The sequence below is a fragment of the Dreissena polymorpha genome, chromosome 5 (assembly GCF_020536995.1).
Source record: "Dreissena polymorpha isolate Duluth1 chromosome 5, UMN_Dpol_1.0, whole genome shotgun sequence".
In the NCBI taxonomy this organism is placed as follows: domain Eukaryota; kingdom Metazoa; phylum Mollusca; class Bivalvia; order Myida; family Dreissenidae; genus Dreissena; species Dreissena polymorpha.
The window spans coordinates 57,553,174-57,575,111 of record NC_068359.1 but is presented as its reverse complement, the minus strand read 5'-3'; the positions used below and the strand labels follow the sequence as shown (position 1 = coordinate 57,575,111).

Below are 21,938 nucleotides of genomic sequence, written 5' to 3'. Positions count from 1 at the left end.
TCGTTCACGAACATCATAAACAGTAGCGATGAGCCTCATTCGCCTTGTTTTACCCCTTGGTGTGAGTATATGATATCCGATAGCTCATTATTGTTTTTCACTACAGATCTGACCGTGGAGTACATCGCTTAATAGCATTATTAATTTTCGTGCTTATATTTTGTGAAGTGAGTTTTTGCCATAAGAGTGGAAAATTGATTGTATCGTAGCATTTTTCATAATCGATAAAAGCACTATATAATTTATGTCCACTATCAATGACTTTTGCTATTATAGCTTGTAATAGGAAAATGCAGTCTGTGGTGCGTTTTCCTTTTTGGTATCCAAACTGATGTTTAATTATAGTTTCGTCTTTTCTGTCCATTTTGTAAGACGGTTGAAAATAATTTGCGAATATATCTTGGCAAGAATGTTGTTTAATGTTATACCTCTATAGCGTTTAGCTGAATTCGGGTCAACCCCTTTTAAATATAGGTACAATGTAACCTCGTCACCAGCTTTCGGGATACTCGGCGTTGTTGAACAGTTTGTTATAAAGAGTGTAGAGGTACGGGGATATGACATTAACTGCGTTTTTTATAAGTTCTGCTGATATTTAATCTGGTCCACAACTGTGTTGTTTTGTTGTTTAAACACTGCTTGATGTATTTCATTTAAGGTTATTTCGCAGTCTAAATCTGCATCGTTAATTGAAGTATTTTCTGCATTTTCGTTATTTAAATTTTCATTTGTGGGTTGCGTTACCCCTAATAGATTATTGGAATGTTCAAATAGGTCCGTTAGCTGTAGATTGTGTTTTCTTTTTATTTTATTTTTATTTGTGAAGCTTTGTTTAACTGTTTTCCAGAATTTTCTAGGCTAGGATTTAGCAATATTTTCGAGTTTTTTGCCTTGATTGATTTTATAATGAGTTTTGGCTCAATTTCTAATTTTATTATACATAGTTCTCCGTTGTGAAAAATGAATTCTGTTTTCGTTTGATTTGCAACGGTTGAATACATTTCGTGCATTTTTAATCGCGTTTCGATTCATGACACTCTTTAATCACGTTGGTTTTGGCTGTGTACTGCGATTATGTGAATTCAGATTACCCCCTTTGAATGATTTACTAAAAACTCGCGTTGCTGGCTAATGCATGAAGTTCGTGAGCAGATTTTCCTGATCGACCGTATGTATGCTACTTAAATCACGTAGTTTATGTAACTTTGCATTTAATGATTATCGATAGACGTGAATTAAATCTTGGTTAAAAATTATTTTCGTTTCCGTTACATGTTTCGCGTTATTATCTTGAACATTATCTAATATGTGATTTTTTAATTTTAATTACAAATATAATGCAGCATGATCTGAAAAGTTATTCCAATTAAGTACTTTATAGTACTCTATATTAATAAATAAGTAGTATTTGACGCTGAGACCTCGTGTTGACAAGAAAGTATATTGTCCCGTTTTATCGTTTTTAAATCGTCCGTTGGCTATAATGTGACCTGTAGATTTGCATAGTGAAATCAATTTTTGTCCGTTATTATCTGTAACGCGATCAGCGTTAAGGCGAATGTTTAAATTGTCAACATTTTTTGTTATCCTGCACGTGGTCTCCCGTCACATTTAAGAAGATATCATTGCTTATAATATCTGATAAATTTCCAGTCCTAGCATGGAAATCATCAACAATACAACAGGGGAAGTATACACTGTGTATTAGCAACCATCTGTGTTGATCCCTATCTTGTCAGCTCAATACACAAGCACATGGCTACTATACTGGAAAAAATTGATTGACTGCCAAAATAACTTATTTCATTTATTTCTTAATTGTTGTGTACATTTTTAATTAACAACGTGTTACAGAATAATGGTGGTTTGATTTTTCATTTAGAAAACGCACTGAAAACAAACTCATAAATGTTGAGATTGTGTGGAAATAAAACTTAATGAAATACGTAATAACCATATATTTCAATCGTTTAGAACATACTTTAGCTGAAAACCTAATATGTCATGTGATTACACAAAACATAGGGTCTAATGTAGTATCAGTAATATCTATGTACACAAGTATGCAGTTTGAATATACGCGTATATATTCCGAACATCATTGTCAAAAAGTTATTTCTTGATACCATTATCGTCGTTTCAAAAACATTAGAATAATCATAAAATCTGTATAATGACAAAAATTAGTATTCATATGATGTAATAACAAGAGCATATGTATCTTAAAAGCCCGTCAAATACAATAATACGAGATGATTAACTTTATACTCTATAAAATTTTGCACTGGAAGGAGTGTGGCGGAGATATGGTTCCAATTTCTCAACACATTTCTGAATCTTCCATTCACGTAGGTGGAGTCAAAGTAATCCAGATTGTCCTCTCCCTCAGGCATGCACACAGTTATCAGGTACACAAGTCCTGTCGGAACGTCTGCGACCAGTAAAAATGCTAACCCATAAAGCATTCTATAGAAGTGCCTGAACCCATCGTTGATCTTGTAGACATCATCCATGCCGAGCTCCTTACGCCATGTAGCTTAAGACACGTGGTAACAAAATCCTTGTGTACCCAAGATGGTCACCAAAAACTACGCGAAAGGATTGACGAAGACCAATTTCAAAGTCCACCAGAACACTAACGGGGTCCGGCTTGGAATAATGTTTCATATGATGTTTGTCGCTTATCTGGAAGCAAGGCAAACAAACCATGGTTTGATTCAGCTATGTTTTTTAAACATTTGGTGTGTGGCAAAACATATGATTTAAGACTCAATGTCCTGTCCAATGTCAAAGAACAGGAATTGATCACATTGGCTGTTGTTTGCCCACTCTCCTTGTATGATAATGTCTCTGCAATTATAAGGCACTTTCGGGAATTCGTGTGTTCGCTTGTTTTTAAGGGTCCTTTTGCAGATCTCAGCGGATTGGAATAATGCAAGAGTTTCCTCTTCGACATCTACAAGGCTGGATGTATAAACAATGCCTGGTTTGTCATGGCTCGGTTTTGCCTGTTTCTTCATGTTTGCCCTGACTTAAGCTACTTCAAGTTTTATTTTGTTAGGTGGATTGTCATGTTCATTTGTTCGCTGACCGGTTGTCATCTGAATGTCTGAGCGGAGAGACCCCCGACAGCCCAATGTGTGGTTGATAATGGATGAGTAAGATGAAGATTTCTTGTTATACAAATAATGTTCATGGAAAAGTTTGTATCTTCCTTTATTGGAGCGTATCAGTTCCATATCTAGTCAATCAATTTTTAATCCTTTTATACACACAATTGTAATATCCGGTTATCCAGAACTTAATTCAAAATACACTGAACGTAATTTCCTTCATATTGATGTATTTATTTAGTTCCATTTCAATCAAGCACTTAAAATCATTGAGAATGTATGATGTAAAAGAAAACTCTCTCTGTTTTAACAAAGTTAGGTGAATGATTAAAATCCGCAATTGATTAAGAGAAAAAAGGCAGTTACATATTATATACACAATTTCAGTTGTAGGAAAAAAATTACTCTTTAATAAATCTATATATAATCGGCTCTTAGTTTAAATGATTACATACAGAAACTAGCAAGACGTATCAGACGTATCAATAAATATTTTTTGTCTCATTTAATAATAAATGTAAACATAATCACCATCCAAACCCTGCTTGTTTGTCACACCTGTCGCTAACGTCATTTTTACAAGATGGCGGACAATATAGAACTGAAATGGTGATTCTCTTAAAAAGACAAATACATAAATTGACGATGAACATCTTAGAGTTAGTAGTGATCTATGAAATCAAATGCGTGTGTATATTAGCAACGGATAATTCGTTTTAGATACAAACAACACATATGTATTAGTTATCTACACAGTAGATGTATGTCGCGGAAATGAGTGTTTGAGAATTGGCGTTCAGTTTACTCGCAACGTTAAAACACTCGACAAGATCATCATTAGAAAATCTTATAAGGCAAACATGGTTAAATTGTATATTTTAGTTGATCTGTGAATGGATCAGATGCATATGCATTTATTGCTTTATTATGTTTGTCATGCTGGACAGTTTACTGAAACAGCATGGGACTGAAATGGAAGGCATTGCAAGTTTAACGAAATATTATAAATGAAAGTAAGTTAAATACATCAAATACACTGAAGTGTATTAGTTTGTTGTTGTTGTTCCTTTATCTGCCAGTGATGCGCTCAAATGTTCCTCTGAAACCAGGATTTCACGGAATGTTTTGCCCTGTTGTGCATAAACTGCGTGTAAAATGCCCTTTTTGAATTGGCCGCGCCATGCCCGTATGCCCTGGATATATTATAGTGTTTTTCCTATGATATATGTATATATCACTTCAATTTTGTGTACACGATATTGTTGTTTTATTTTGAATTGTACTATTATTATTTCAGCAATTGACGAATATGTGCTAGTGGAAGACATAACTTCAGATGCTTTCGAACGTCAACGTTACGATGATTTGCCGGTAACGTTAGAATTGAATGTCAAGCGCAGCGTGTCTTCCAACGTCAAACTGACATTGAGCGAGAATAAACGCCTGAATTACAATGCGCCGATGTACGAGGTTAAGTCTTTCAATGGTCAACAATTTCTGAAGAAGCTGAAAACCGCCACATTGAAGGTATAATATTACGTATTTAAGGTTAAATTTTATAACATTAAATACACGTTATAGTAAGCATAATTAAGAGTACCTCAATGCAATACAAAACATTTAAGAAATATAAATTGATTATTTGTCGGGGGGACGTTTTTCAGATTTAAGCAATCGCTAATATCCTGAAACGTGTATGAAACAGATAATAATATTAATTGTTGATTTTAATTCGAATGAACAACATAGCACATTAACCCTTAAATTAAAATTATCACGGTACTACAATTATGTAATTATGCGGTCTTTTGAACTTATACGTCAAACAGCACGAGACAGAAGTGCGTTTTCCAGAATAAATTTAGTGAATATACAATATCGACTCTATGTTATGATGGCTCTTAATAAAAATGTAAATGATACGGTTGATAAACGACACGTGGGTTTTATTTAATGTAAAGCCCCTATTTATCTTAACTCCGCCCGAAGCACACAATGACCCGGTGTCCGTGCGATCATCGGCCGGCCGGTATAACTTGAAACAACTGATTTCAGCTAGATTGCATCGAAAGCCTCAGTCTAATTGAAATGCATTCGAATGCGTTTTCCTGGGTAGAACAATTACTTGGTGATTTTAGGGAAGATGGCCGATAAGCCCGGCAATAAAACTTAAATGATTAAATGATTGCATACGGCATGCATTGAATCCACCGTAAAAACCCACAGTCTCTCAAATCCGCTATGCTTCTTGATACTTTATAATTTAATGGTTAAGTTATATATGTCTTTGCTTTAAACGATGAAATGCATCCGTCTGAACAGAAATATGAGTAAAGCAAATGCAATATAAAGCTTAAAACACTTTCATTGTTATTAATTGTATAGATATATACTATTTCGTGTACGATATGCCTCGTGTATCCTTTTTAGAATTTATTTTCGTCTCCAATCAGCGTAAAAGACTATCGTGTTACCCACATGAAACCTCAAGTGTGCAAGGGTGAGCGCCCTCTCACGATCCTTCATGATCTTTTGTTTCAGGACACGAAATTCTACCACGACAAGGAGAATGCTGGTTCGTTTGTGGTGTCGTGTCAACGTCGAAGCGACGGCGCATGCGTGCGACGCTTGGTAAGTAAATATCGTCGTATCATAGGTTGCGTGAGTTTGATAACCGATTCTTAAGTAGCGGAAACACTCCAAACCAGTATCGCTTCTTATACGGATACAAACGAATGGCAATATTTAGTTTTCATCGTATTTTTTAATTTAAGGGTAACTGAAATTTGATTCGGTCTAAATGACATGTTATTGTCTGAAGGCAACAATAGCAACACTGTCTTCATTGTTTAGTATTGACTTAAGAAAAAAACATATTGAGGTGGTATGAAAACTCTCTAGTTTTCTTCGCTGTTTCAGCAACTAAATGTATGGCAAATTATCTGAAGAAAAAACCATCACTATGGCATATATCACTCTGCATAAAACAGTTACAGAATAGCAAATCATATAAACGTGCATATGTTTCAAAGCAAACATTATTTTAAAATGTACATTCACAATGAAACAATATTCTATCAAATAAGCTTCATTTCAATAATACAATACAAACATGTAACATGACTAGTGACTAAGATTACCAATTCTTAAAATAATTGATTTAAAATAGTCGACTTGATTCTCATATACAGCGTTATACATGGTACCATTTAAAACACTTATCATTTGTCGGAACTTTGTCTTATTATACCACTTTTTGAAAACAACAATAATCTAATGATCAAACATTGTTTTAGAAAACGTCTTTATGTGGTGTTGTTCATTGTCTCAATCATATCTTATGATATACCACGTTATCACCAGACTGGAAGTCTCGAACTTAACAACGTGGCTTACGAGATCCGACCTGCCGATGACACGCTTAGCACGAGAATCCTCGACGAATCGCCCCTCTCCCCTCACATCATGACACGTGTCAGCGATGCGGCACGCGGACAGAGAGGGCTTAGCCATGGTAACTATGCAATGTTTTGAATTGCCATTTGAACATCTTGTACATAATATTTATCATACGACCGAAAAGGAAACAAAAGTTTATGGACCTTTTATTATATATAAGCTGACAATATCGGAATATAATCGGCATTATTCATAAGTGCACATCATACAAACTGAGCTTTACCAGATCAGCGTTTAAGAGGCGTTCATACCAAGAACTTTACTTAAAAGAAAAGTAATGTTTAAATCCGTATTTTGCGATAGAGTCGTTTCTGCAAGTATATGCAGTTTTAACGAAATTCACAAATAACATGCTAGTGTTTTAGATACGTTATATTTCTTTCGTATTCTTTTAAAACCATTGAATCACGTTATTGCCAATAAAAAAACAGCATTCTTAAGATTTGTTCCTATTCAACATAGCATGTACAATCGCTCTCATTAGGTGGTGATGACGATGAAAGAATACCCCCGGACCAAGAGGTCAATCGCAATTATCTCCAAGTATTAAAAGCTCTCAGAGGACGCAACGATCCTGCCAAGCCTGTAAGGACGGTTGATATTGACGGCGACGTTTACCTTCCGAAGGAGCGCCTACCGGATGCGTCGGAAAAATCCGATCATTACCGGGGTATCGATGTTTAGCATTTCACCCAGACGAAATTATCTGTTCATCTGTCAGACTAATTCAATGTTAATATGTGAGAACAAACCAAGGATATTAAATTTATAACATCGTCATGTTTGTTCGAGAAACAATTCCTAACAGTGTTACACTTGCGTTATTGACCGAGTGTGACAATATATTGTTTCTTTTTGTTTTAGTGATCGATGATGAAAGAATTCCTCCGAATATACCGGATGATAGACGGCAGCTGCCTATGCCCAACGGCGATGGCGTTCTGGTTGAAGTGAGATTGGATTCAAATGACGAGAACAGAGACAAGGACAGCAAAGTAAACGACGATGAAGGGGAGAGCAAAGAAAAATACGATATCAGGGAAAGAAAAGATAACGACGATAATATCGAAAGCAAAGATTATGTCGATGATGCGGAAAGCAAACACATTGGCGGTTATGCGGAGAGAAAACCGAGCGACGATAGTTGGGAAAGGAAAGAAAGTAACGATGACAATGGGGAGAGAGAGGATGAAAGTGACGAAGACTACGACAAACAGATCAAGATAGGTAACTGTGCAATTTATAACTGACATGGTATCGCATTCAATTTACTTATACAGGTATGGTAAATTCGTTTGAGAGCGCACTTGTACAAAACACAAATGTATGCCTTAAACATATTTTTTCGATATTTAGATACTTAACGCGTTTTTGAATGCATATTTGTCACGAAGCGTCACGCTTATCCCGTCAGTTAATGTTTCTATGCCTACTCAACCGTGGAAATAGTGGCCATTTAGGCTTTAGACGATACAATTAACAGTCAAGATTATCTAGATATTGAGAAAAGCTATTGACAACACAGTAATAGTGACATACTTATAAGTGTGATCAATAACTTAAATGTTAAAGCGTGAATAATTGCAAAAGGGCTTTCAATGAAGCAAAGTATATTTGTTTGGTATACACTGTGACATGCCTTGTTAAATAACCTCAGCAATTAAAACATTAGCGCTATATAAGATATGTGTATATATTTATAACGTTTTGCCTGCAGATTTTGCGAATCTTAAAACGACCCTGAAGCGATTACTTTCTGTGGCACCAGAAGAGGTAATACAAATAACTGTATTGTTTTCGTATAATTGATTGTAAAGAAAGCTGTTGTTTTAAAACATCCTTATTATCTTTTATCCTGTATTTCCGTGATCAATATTTGTTTAATTGGGCGGTCACGATAACTATAGCCAACCGCAGTGACATTGCACCTCAATTAAAAAAGGGGGTCAACTAGTTCATTTTCAGATAACTTTTTAAATGATGTGCTTACAGAACTTAAGAACTGGAAGGCAAAAACGACAGGACAAAGTGTACGCAGTCGAGCTAGTGGTAGCGTTGGACCCATCGGTGTGGAAAAAGTAAGTCGTCGTCTGCCATATATCGAAGTCATGCGGTTAACAATATAAATATGTATACCACCTGTTGTATTTTAGAGGGTTTATTTCAGGGTGTTAAATGTCATAATTTTCAAATACACGTGTCATTGAATCGCTGAAACGTAAACCGATACCCCAGTAAGAAATACAAATACCATGTAATTATGTAGAAATAGCGTGCAAATTGTTTAATGTGCCGTGACTTTATACAATGATCCTGATATGGGTACAATATGCATTTCACAGTTACTGAAAAGACAAACGTATTTTATTACGGTTTGGAAAAAAAGATATATCTTTCAAAGGATAGTCGGGGTTCTTCAGATTATATTGCACAAAAGGCGTGATATTGAAAACCAAACATAAACAAGATATTTCATTGAAATTCGGGAACGGTCAAATTATGTTTGTTCCCGTAGTAGATGGCAATATTTTGAACAGTTGTACTTAAGCCATAATCACGAAATGAGGTTTTTGAGATACACCTATACCGGTAAAGATTTTATAATTCACCTCTTTTACAAATTTATATTGTACTAGACTCAGCATGAGCGAGAGTATTCGCAATACACTAAATGTAACTACGCGAGTGCTCTTTATAAGGAAAAAACATAAAGAGCGGATGACTAAACAGTTCTGTTTGAAAGCAGGCCCGTACCCAGACACTGGGCCCAGGGGCCCGGCCCTCCCCCCCAGCTGGCTGTCGAGTTATGATTTTTTTTTAATGGGCCTACTGCAAATATTTCTCGCACGAAAGGGTCCACAGTACACTTCCCCGCAATACAAATGCGCAGATGTGTTTTACTGCACATAATACACAAGGGGATTAGCGCTTATTTACTCGCAAGTGTAGATAAGCCCATAGGCTATGTTTTCTTATCACCTTGTACACATATCCCCGATCTGTCAATTACCCGTTGTGCTCAATAATTACGAAGAAAAAATACAAGTAGGTTATATGTCAGTGACTGACATATAACCATAATAGTATTTTCTCTTTGAATTTAAACCTCCTCTACAGTCACACTTTATGATACATTTCTCTGAAAACTGTGTTGTAGATAATAAATATTTTATTATGAATTTACTTTGAAACTTTTATTTCAAAGAGAAAATACTAGTAGATTATATGTCAGTGACTGACATATAACCATTATAGTATTTTATCTTTGAAATCAAACCTCCACTATAGTAATACGTTATGTTTCATTTCTTAATAACGGTTTTTGATTTTTAAAGGTTTCTTTTCCTTCTTCATTAAACATCATACATGTCTGAAATCTAAAGCTTTAAACATGCGTGTGAATTACACACCAATGGATAATGCTTTAGACTTAAGAAAGGTGCTGATTGTTTGTTATATATCATAAATGTATAGCACATAATAAGGTTTTTATGCGCATTAAAATTCACCTTGAACAGCGCCTTATAAAAAAATCTATTTGGCAGGGACAACCACTCCCGTACCCTCCCCGTTTGGACCCCCAGTCAAAATGTCCTGCGTATTGCCCTGTAAAGGACTTGCGTTCCTCATTTAATATTTGAATTATGTTTGGAAAAAATAATTATGAACATTTATAAAACAAATCAATACTTGTTTTGCATCAGGAGTTCGCAATTGTGCATTGTAAATGCAGCACGACCAGCTGAGAGCGAGCGCATGGTCATGCGTTCTCATTATACACTATTATTATTATTTTGATATCATTATGATATGATTGCGATCGTGAACATTAAAAAAACGCCAACAGTATAAAATATGTTCCTTTGTTCACATTAAATACATTAAATACATTAACTAACTATACAATTTAGCATACACGTGTATGCATATTTAGAATACACCAATCAAATGTAAAATCAGTATGATATGTTCCTTTCTGTTTTCGAAACGTCGACATATAACGTGCACTGTTTATATATTTTGCCAGAGGGTCGGAGTAATTGAGCATTTCCTAGTTATTTCTAAAAAAAAAGGAATTCAAGCAACAGCCTAGTAAATGAAAATAGGTTCATCAGAGATATTATCACGCTTATTGATAGCATTTTGGGTAGATAACTTCTTTGATTCCATTGCACTCACTTAAACGTCAAACTGCTAAACATCAATAAATACAATACAAATCGGGAAAAAAATTCTCTGTTTGATATAATGTGACTACCATTTTTCTCGTATATCTTTTGATTTTACACGAGCACTGTGGCAACTGGCGGAATGTCCAGAGATGCGACAACAGAGTACAAACTTCGGGAGCGTTTCTCGCAGATTAATAATGGTGTACGTTGTCATGTATTTCAAGCGCCGTCAATATACATGCATCGTTTGCTTGTCAAAAGCATTTATCTTGTGTGGCTTTGATTTTATTTCAGCAAAATATTGTCGTATTAATACGTGTCCGTATCAATTAAATTACGTGCAATGTTGCATGATACGTTAGTATAACATAAGCAAAATAATTATTAAACGTATACATGCTAACTTTATAAAGATCTTCAAACTTTCCGCACTTTATGTGGTTTTGTTAAATAGAAGAGTATTCGCAAACTAATCAAACAGTTTCAAATTCATGCTATTCTGCATGTCTTCACACAAGTGAGTTCATATTTGTATTACGGATTAGCTTGCGATATGAAACCATTGACGTTACAGAGCTGAACATTTACGTTACGGTTACTGCCTTTCTGTTGTACAAGGTACGTCAGCTGTCTTACGTAACGGTTACTGCCTTTCTGTTGTACAAGGTACGTCAGCTGTCGTGTGTTTGCAGTGGCGTAACATTTTCGTAATTATCTCACGAGTACGCTCCCACAATTTGGCTGATGCGATGTACGATTCTGGATATGTCAATCTCACCCTACATATTAACTTATCCGATGCCTAATTCTCGTCATCATGTCGAAAGTGTCTTTTTTATGAACTAGCCATCGGTTCTATTGATGCACACTTATTGTCATATTAATGACAAAAGTTTAGTTAACAAGGCTACTTGACCAACGAACGTTTTCATTAAAAACGATTATTGTCATCATTTTGGTTAAGACTTGATTAAAAACGTAAACAAAATATAAGTGTGGTGCAAGGTTAGTGTCGGCATTATGAAACTGACATTTTCAGCATTTCAAAATATAGCGAGTATTTAAGGTATACATATAATAGCACTATTGCTATTTGCACCAACATAACAGGATGTTTCCATACAAGGTCATGGTTGACTTTATATATATGTATTATCAAGGTGGTGGTGAAAACTACTGAAACTAAAACGTGTTTACTCGGACATGACGTGTTTGTCATAAGTTTTACGCATTGCGTTTGTTTGTTTGAGGTAAAAAAATGGTCTTTGTGAAGCTCGTTACGCAAACTTTTTCAAATATTAGAATTGTGTATTAAGCATATGAATTTATGTCTATTCTTTTTTATCAGTACTAATAAAACGTTTTCAAATACAAAATACACACACTTACACAACAACCCGTACAGTAAAACATTTTCATTGAAATAACTTAAGAACAAACAATATCCTAACACATTAATTTCCTATGCTATTCTTTTCGAAAACCTTGATGCAACATAGAAATTTTCTGTCAATATAAACAAGTAAATTAATATCAAACAAAAGTATACTCAATTCATACTAAAAGCGTGTATAACATGAAGGTTCATTTTCTTTATAAGTTTGTTTTTGTTTAAGTATCATTCTATGTAAGACGACCTTATTCCTGAACTTCCTTTGAAGTTCTGGCTTCTTTGTAAATTATAAATAAGAAATGTCAATTATATCTATTTATTTTATGCTTTCCGGTGGTTTATAGAGATATATCAGTGAATTAAATCTGATAATTTCACTTTTTCAAACAGTGAAAATTAACAGTGAATATTATCGATAATATTCACTGTTTACTGTGCAATGACGTCATTTTTTTACGAAATGACGTCATTATCCCAGCGAAATTCTTTAGTTTAACTCTTTAACAATGCATATAAACTGTAAAAAATGCATAAAATAAAAAGAAAATTTGTTGGATTCGGTGGAATATCGATTTTAATTTACTCGTGATCATAGAAAATATATATTTTCTATGATCACTCGTGAAATAAAATCGATAATCCACCGAATCCAACACATATCCTCTATTGAAATAACTGGTTTAAATGATTACACGGAAATGTTGATATTTCGTTATTCCATAATTGTTGTATGAACTTAAACCAGACTGTCGACTCCACCAATCCGCTGCCGCCTTCAACGCAAATTCTCACGGTTGACGACGAAGAACGCGTTGACGGCGACGTCTACATAGATGCTATAGCGCCGTGGCTGAGTAAGCTGTCGGGTCTTCCAGACAATGATCACGTCATGGTTTTTACTGAGTGAGTCACCTCTGTATTATATTAGTGTACAGTTGATGTTTCTTCGACGCAATGTTTGATTTTATAACGACAATTCTAAGAAACGATGCATCGTTGTGTTTTAAACTTTCTATGATCCTTATATGTATTGAGCTAATATATCCAACTCGTAATCTCCTGGTATCCAGCAGTCTTAAAGAACCCGGAAATTCATAACTGGTCAACATATATGAAAATATAATTAATAATTACTAGCCCTTCATGCATTTAGATGAACACAAAATATGATTTAGCTCGCAAACAGGAACTGACAAGATATTGTGTTATCCCAGGTTACGATTGTTTTGGTTGTTTCAACAGGATTTTTTACAGTTTTGTACAAAGCATTTTACCGAGTTATGGTGAAAAATAAAATCCATAATGGTCATGTACCGCGTTATCCGCTACCTACTCGTGGAAAGTATGTTTTCTTGGTCATGTCCAGGTATGACCTCTACAGTGGCAATGTCAGTTTGAATGGGGTGCTTGGCATCGCCTGGGTAGGCAGCGCGTGCAAGTACTACCGGGTCTCCATCAACGAGGACACTAGCAGCCTCTTTACCACCGTCTCGGTTGCCGCGCATGAACTGGGACACAAGTTTGTATAGAGATATCATTAGCGCTTTGTCCAAATATATCAACTTAAAGGGGCCTTTTCACGTTTGGGTAAATTTACAAAATTGAAAAAAGTTGTTTCAGATCCGCACATTTTCGTTTTAGTTATGATAATTGTGAGGAAACAGTAATACTGAACATTTACCATGCTCTAAAATAGCCATTATATGCATCTTTTGACGATTTAAAACCCCGAAAATTATAAAGCGTTGCAACGAGAAACGAAGTAATAATTTGGAGAGTTCTGTTGTGGTCGTGATATTTTGTGAAACTACGAGGATTGCTTATATAAAGTATAAAATACGTCTATTATTGTATCCGGAAGGATGGTCGAGAGGTATAAGTAGTAGAATTTTTACGCAAGGACTCCAGGGGTCAGTGGTTCGAGTGCTGCTGAGGGTTACCTTTCTTCTTTTTTGAATTTTATTCTTGATTTTTTACTGGAGCTTTTTATATCCAATGTTAACATTCATCAATATAAAGCATTTAATGACAAACTTCAAAACATGCCAAAATCTGTGAAAAGGCCCCTTTAAAGTACAAATTCAGCTTTAAAAAAAATCAAAACTGCGCGATAAACATATCCTTTAGATGTCGTTGTTTTTGTATAGACGTACAACAAGTATAATGTGTGTTTTGCAATCCTTATTTTTTCATACACACTAATGTCATACATATATTACATTAAACGTGTCCATTATGTTTAGAAAGGATTTTTGAGCCAGAAAGGTGTGTTCGGGAAAATAATTATTTCTAACCGGCTACTCGACGTTTTAATTGGTAATATGCTAGTACTACGTTCCAGTCTCGGTTCGCACCACGATGGCAACAGTAAGTACGAACTTTCAGCCGGGTGCCCAGATACCTCCAAGTTCATCATGGCACCAACAGTTCACCAGCTCATCCGTAACGATGCATTTACACAGAATCCTTGGCGCTTCTCAGCATGCTCTGTCAAGCAGTTCAAAGCATTTATCCAGAGCCTTGATAACAGCGGGTATGTAGACATATTTATTATTTATTTATTATTTACATTATTAATAAACATAAAATAGTATAATACTAGTAATAATAATAATAATAATAATAAAAATAATAATAATGATAATAATATAATAATTGCCAATTTAATCATGGTTATTTTAAAGTCCTGGAAGTTTCGTTGGTTTCATATGTAAACCTCACGGGAAAAAGAACTATGTGGTGCTATAATAATATCTAAAAGACATATAGGGGAATATCAATATTATTTTCCCCTGCCCCCTTTTCGCCCTTTATTCCCCCCACCTACACATGTATTAGTTAAATGCATAGTCATTCATTTCAATAATGTATTTATATAGTAGCAACGATATATGCATGAACTAGTTACAAAACAACATGCACCCCAAACTATTTTTAAAGTCCACTGCTCCATTAGGGATTTTAGATATAAAGAAGTGAAACTCCAGCTGCTGGAGCAGTATTGAATTCTTATTATAAACAATAAGTTGGTCCTTTATTTAAGGCAAGTGACCGATTGCCAAAACAGTACAAAACAGCACAAAGCATACTTACAAACAATTAGCATATTTGAATGTTTATATAACACCTACTCAGTATACTTTTATCAATAGTTCGCAGGCATATGTTATTTTCTTGAGCATATATTAAAAACAAGTACACTCAAGAACTGTGTGTTTATTCACCTATTGATTGCAAATTATAAAATGATAATGTTATTAAGCAATTTATAGGGTTATCGATGGCAAATGGCTTTGATTTGTTAAATGGAAGCTCGGGCCTTTTTTCTAAATGCGGACCGTATGCAAGATACCTTTTTGAAACATCTCTATGCAAAAACGTAGCTGTATATGTATAAATAAACAGTAAATATTATTTAAAGATACGTCATTTGATAGCATAATAATTATTCATTATATATGTATATTTCTTATTCATAATAATTATATTACACTAATTGTTGTGTACTGCTACCATTACATTTGTAATTACATAAATGACATAATGATATGAATGTAATCTAGTGATAGCAGCACGATAATTGCATTTTCGTTAATAAATATATTACATATAAATCGCAGAAATAACTGCTTGTTGGACAAAGGTGATTACTACAACGGCGGCGAGTTTAACACCTTTGTTTCACGGTTGCCAGGGGAACAATACTCCGCGGACGAACAGTGCAAGAAGGTCTTTGGCAATAGTTCCAGACTTGGATGTGGCTCAGTGAGTAATCTTATTCCCAGGTGTAGGAAATAATGTAATCCATAGTATATTTATTTCAATTGTATTTTTTAAAAGCTAAAAAGTTTTGGACCAAATGTCCGCTCGCAAATCAAGTATGCGTAGGCTAACGGACCGCCGTACAGCGACTTAAATACTCGTCTGACAAATTACAAACAAACAAAAAAACGGCTCAATATTTCATGTTGCGAGTACGTGTTTCTTTGTAGACGACCGCATCCCCGGTCATATGTCAGCACATGCTGTGCACCACCTCTACGACATATTGCTACTACATGACCGCGGATCAAGGCACCCAATGTGATGCCCCAGCCATGAACAAGGTTTAGTAGCGTCCTTTGATTTCCATCATTCATACAACATAGTCTTACGAATGATTAATTACCTAAATTTATTCGGAAGCATTATTTAGAGAAGGCAATGTTCAGTCACAATATGTGGTTGTCGTAGGGACTTATATGGCGATTTTTTTGTAGATTTTAAATGTCTGTAACGTGTGTTTGTTTCATAAAATTGCACTATTATTGATTTAAAACGTAATTATATATAATTAATATAGTAAAACAAATGATACCTCGTTAAAATGTATATTGGTGCTTTATACGATATGTTTCCATTGTAAAGCTTTAAAAACGTCAATTGATTTCTATCATATTAATACTATCGAATGATAAAACACCTAAACCATTGAGGGACTCATTTAGGGAGTCTTATCGTGAAAGGTTTGTGTGCATAATCTATTTATTTATTTTTTGTATAGAGATCTACAGCATATTCTTAAAAGTCTTTATCTACTACGGAATTAAGCAATATTTTTAAGGCAACTTTGCTATTAACCATACTAAAATACATTTGATGCATTTAAGTCGCAACATTAGAAGCTTGCGTAAGTGCATTGAATGTTATTATTATGCCATCAGTGCACGATTACATGGGGGACGTGATACTTTTAATTGCTATCGAATACCCCATCAGATACCGCTTTTAAGCTCAGCCAATCAATAACATTATTTAACAACGCCCACGTTTGAGTTTGAAACGTTCGCGACTCAAACTTTCACAAATAAAAAATCGACTCGTTTTGTTCACATATTTGAACGGTTAGCGATTCATTTGTCATTTTCATAATTTTGAACATTTCGCGACATAGTTTTTCTTTTCACATAATAACATGTAAAAAAAAAATAATAAGTAGAACAGCCCTGCGACTGTACCTGAAAAAAAACAACCCATGGCTTATCCGAAGTTAACGACCCTTTTAGTTGTTAACAAGCATGCACACCAATGACAATAGGACCACTGGCACCGATTGTTGGTCCATCAGCATTACACTTGGAGTACAAAATAGCGCAGATAATGAAACACATATGAATTTTTATAATTAGGAAACTTTCCAACAACTCAGCCAGAAAACATGTGGTGCAGAAACTGCAGATTTCAGAATCTGTTCTTCTGCTATAATGAAGATAAGATGTCACAAGAACGAACAATGCATCATTAACAACAGCAATATTGCTCCTATCAAAACTAGTTCATTTATCGGGCACTCGAAGTTCATACAGCAGTTAATCCATCATTTTATCCAACCAGTCTCAAAAAACAATGCGCAAACGTACGCTTCTTGGTTTCAACTCACGCAAAGCTAGCATCGTCTATGAACTTTGTACAAAAGCAGCTTCCTCAGGAAGTTCAAGCTCCTCGAAATCAACATGCAGTCGGGTTTCGCACCTATCTGACTTCGCACGTAGGGGGCTGTTTTCTAGGGCAACCGTTCACATCTCATAACTATACGTATACAACGAAGATAGAAAATATGAACAATAAATAACTGAAATCAATTCCAATGTCAAAATAACGTTAAAATCACGTTTCATTTTGCTGCTTGTGTTTTGTTGCTTCGATGCTTTACACTACCGGTTCGCTTTAAAAAATATCCGATAGCTGGTTCGTGGAAGTACATGTTAATGTCTGATTGTAATCAATATTGTAAAAGGTTTTTTTCTTAGTGCAGAAATTGTAATTGCGAGTTTCGATTTCTCATTTTATTTTTTTACTTTTTGTTAAATTATGGTCGTTACAATGCTCTTGTTTGATGTTTACTTGCGAACAATTATTGGCATGTGTAAATATGCATAACCGCAAGTGGATGTAATCAGGACGCTTCTCATTTTCACATTTTACTACATTACATCAATATAATGAAGCGGTTGTTTGTTTACTGTTATCGTGTTTATATTTTTGTATTTGCTTCAAGTGTGACATAATCAATATAATATATATGGCGAATGACTTTTGATATCATGTGACATCAGACTCGGCAGGCCTCGCCTTTCCTTACGCCATCTCAGCCTCGTCAGATGTCTCATGATAACCAACGTTATATTCTTTATATCACGGTCAGAGGCCAATATCATACTTCCAGGCTTGAGCCTTTTCTGTAGTTTCCAATCTATATCACAAATACACATTTTAGGATTTTTATTAAACTTATTTAGGTCATTGATGCGATGTACAGAATAAATGAGTCAGTCATGCCGGTTCAAGTAAAAGGTCACATTTAGCGGTCCAATGTCTGAGCCTCCAAGGTCAAAGTCATAACTGTTTAAAACAATAAGTGAGCCTCCATTTTCGTATCTACTCAATAAGCCCTTTAACATTTGAAGGTTTTCATTAATTAAAAGGAGCATACTTCAATCAACAAGGAAACACATAGTAAAACGAATTACACAATATAAAACTTAAATAAAGTCGTGCAAATGCAACCCTCATTTAATATGCAACAGCTATGCCTCTTTTTGAACATATAATATTATTTTCAAAGACTTGACTATGTAGACTTGCCGCACAATAAACCATGCGGTGCTGGGGATGAAGGATTCGTCACTACTACGCCAAAGCTTAAGCTGTTTATCATTACACTCACAAAATACGTACTATATATGTGTATTTTATCTCCAGTGGTGTATCGATGGTGCCTGTGTCCAGCGATCTTCTAATACCAACGGTTAGTATATGACATAGTTCGTAAAACGCGTGCGATTTAGTTGGTTTACTCATTAAAGATTACCAAAATGGTTAATTATGGTTACAATGTGAATGTGGATGCGTTCGTTCTGTCAATTACAATTAATAATGCAATCAGATAGAAATCAAGTTTTTAATGTGACAAGTATTGGTTTAGGTTTAAGGTTTCCATTTAACATCAATACATAACTATAATAACATTTATCTTTTTATTTATCAAAATTCTGAACTAATATATATATATATATATAATCATATTAATTTTTTCAATACAAACATTGCTGGGGATTAATTGACAAAAGTGTGTTTCATGTTGAATGCATGAAATTGCAACATGTAATAAAAGCAGTTCTTAATCACGTCGTTTCTTTATAAAGCGCCAACAACACAGCCAACAACGACAACCACAAGACCAACGACCACAACAACACGACCAATCACCACAACAACACGACCAACAACCACAACAACACGACCAATCACCACAACAACACGACGTACAACCACCACCACACGACCAATCACCACAACAACACGACCAACTACCACCACAACACGACCAATCACCACAACAACACGACCAACAACCACCACCACACGGCCAATCACCACAACAACACGACCAAAATCCTGTATAGACGAATCATACGATGGTGTATCGTGCAAGACGCTTGGCGAGTTATTAGATGGATTGCTCGGATACAAGCCAAGTTACTGGTGCAGATATGACTTCCTGCAAGATGTGTGCTGCGCCTATTGCCGAGGTATTAAGAATAGTATGTTCGTGTCAATGTGTACTTGATTTTTCCGACAAGCTGAAGAAAGATTCGGCAAGCTTGGTCGTGTAAGCCTTTCTGAGACGAGTTGGATGAATTCATGACACTAATATGATATTCTACTTATCCTACAATATTTACAAAAGCAATATTTATTGATCAAAATATAATCGAATCATTGTTAACATATAAACAAATTAAAATAACTGAATCGAACTTTGCCTAGTTATATCATAATTATGTGTCCTATAGCCTGGTTAGGCCTCGCGAAATAGTCCTCTACAATTCAGTGAAAAAAACAACAACAAAGTAACAAAAACAAAATATCGCAATAGGATTAATTCAGGACATAATGTTGTTTAAACTTAACTACTCCTTTCACCTAAAAAAATATCAAAAACAAAGATGGCTGCCATTTTTCCACTTACAAAATGTCTACCCTATATCAAGCATGATGCAGCATGTTTCCATGCCGATAATGTTAATTTTAGCATAAAAGAAACTCTTCTATTGACTCTTTTTACATTATATTTTGGGTATTGAGACGCTGTGTGGAAGGCATAAACACGTTGCGCCGATTCAAGATCAAAATCAACATTGAAGGTCAAAACATTAATTGAGCCCCTATTTCCGTATCTGCACCCTAACCCCTTTAACATTTTAAGGGTTTTCATTAATCTTGGCTTCAATGTTTATGTCATTGAGAAAATGTGCAGAAATCAGTCACGCTGGCTTAATGTCAATGTAATTATTAAATGTTAAATGTTTTAGTCTCTGTTTTGGTATCCTGTTCCACATAGCATATACCATTCGAACGATTATTTACATGAAACTTCATGAAAACGTTAAGGTAATCGGCACAATCTGAATAAGGCATGTTTCTGTTATTTCGGTTCAATGTCAAGGTCAAAATTAATGTTTAGACCCCGTTTTCAGGTCATATCACCACAACAACACGACCAACTACCACCACAACACGACCAATCACCACAACAACACGACCAACAACCACCACCACACGGCCAATCACCACAACAACACGACCAAAATCCTGTATAGACGAATCATACGATGGTGTATCGTGCAAGACGCTTGGCGAGTTATTAGATGGATTGCTCGGATACAAGCCAAGTTACTGGTGCAGATATGACTTCCTGCAAGAGGTGTGCTGCGCCTATTGCCGAGGTATTAAGAATAGTATGTTCGTGTCAATGTGTACTTGATTTTTCCGACAAGCTGAAGAAAGATTCGGCAAGCTTGGTCGTGTAAGCCTTTCTGAGACGAGTTGGATGAATTCATGACACTAATATGATATTCTACTTATCCTACAATATTTACAAAAGCAATATTTATTGATCAAAATATAATCGTATCATTGTTAACATATAAACAAATTAAAATAACTGAATCGAACTTTGCCTAGTTATATCATAATTATGTGTCCTATAGCCTGGTTAGGCCTCGCGAAATAGTCCTCTACAATTCAGTGAAAAAAAAACAACAAAGTAACAAAAACAAAATATCGCAATAGGATTAATTCAGGACATAATGTTTTGTTTAAACTTAACTACTCCTTTCACCTAAAAAAATATCAAAAACAAAGATGGCTGCCATTTTTCCACTTACAAAATGTCTACCCTATATCAAGCATGATGCAGCATGTTTCCATGCCGATAATGTTAATTTTAGCATAAAAGAAACTCTTCTATTGACTCTTTTTACATTATATTTTGGGTATTGAGACGCTGTGTGGAAGGCATAAACAAGTTGCGCCGATTCAAGGTCAAAATCAACATTGAAGGTCAAAACATTAATTGAGCCCCTATTTCCGTATCTGCACCCTAACCCCTTTAACATTTTAAGGATTTTCATTAATCTTGGCTTCAATGTTATGTCATTGAGAAAATGTGCAGAAATCAGTCACGCTGGCTTAATGTCAATGTAATTATTAAATGTTAAATGTTTTAGTCTCTGTTTTGGTATCCTGTTCCACATAGCATATACCATTCGAACGATTATTTACATGAAACTTCATGAAAACGTTAAGGTAATCGGCACAATCTGAATAAGGCATGTTTCTGTTATTTCGGTTCAATGTCAAGGTCAAAATTAATGTTTAGACCCCGTTTTCAGGTCATATCAATAAATATCTACACTATACCTTTAATGGGTTTGCATGACGATTCGCTACAATGCTTTGGTCATTTATTATAAGCCT

General features: G+C 35.0%; 1 protein-coding gene across 1 annotated transcript in view; it reads left to right on the top strand.

Moving 5' to 3' along the window:
• The window catches only part of LOC127831246 (uncharacterized), a 49,978-nt gene that overhangs the window by 26,805 nt on the left and 1,235 nt on the right, over window positions 1–21,938 (top strand). Inside the window, exons 3-17 of the mRNA XM_052356228.1 lie at window positions 4,411–4,640; window positions 5,655–5,744; window positions 6,477–6,627; window positions 7,057–7,242; window positions 7,437–7,799; window positions 8,290–8,345; window positions 8,565–8,650; window positions 11,290–11,362; window positions 12,883–13,040; window positions 13,504–13,656; window positions 14,479–14,670; window positions 15,758–15,902; window positions 16,130–16,243; window positions 18,879–18,924; window positions 19,322–19,708. Of these exons, the coding sequence (XP_052212188.1) occupies window positions 4,411–4,640; window positions 5,655–5,744; window positions 6,477–6,627; window positions 7,057–7,242; window positions 7,437–7,799; window positions 8,290–8,345; window positions 8,565–8,650; window positions 11,290–11,362; window positions 12,883–13,040; window positions 13,504–13,656; window positions 14,479–14,670; window positions 15,758–15,902; window positions 16,130–16,243; window positions 18,879–18,924; window positions 19,322–19,708 (2,430 nt within the window). The remainder of the gene's footprint in view (window positions 1–4,410; window positions 4,641–5,654; window positions 5,745–6,476; window positions 6,628–7,056; window positions 7,243–7,436; window positions 7,800–8,289; window positions 8,346–8,564; window positions 8,651–11,289; window positions 11,363–12,882; window positions 13,041–13,503; window positions 13,657–14,478; window positions 14,671–15,757; window positions 15,903–16,129; window positions 16,244–18,878; window positions 18,925–19,321; window positions 19,709–21,938) is intronic.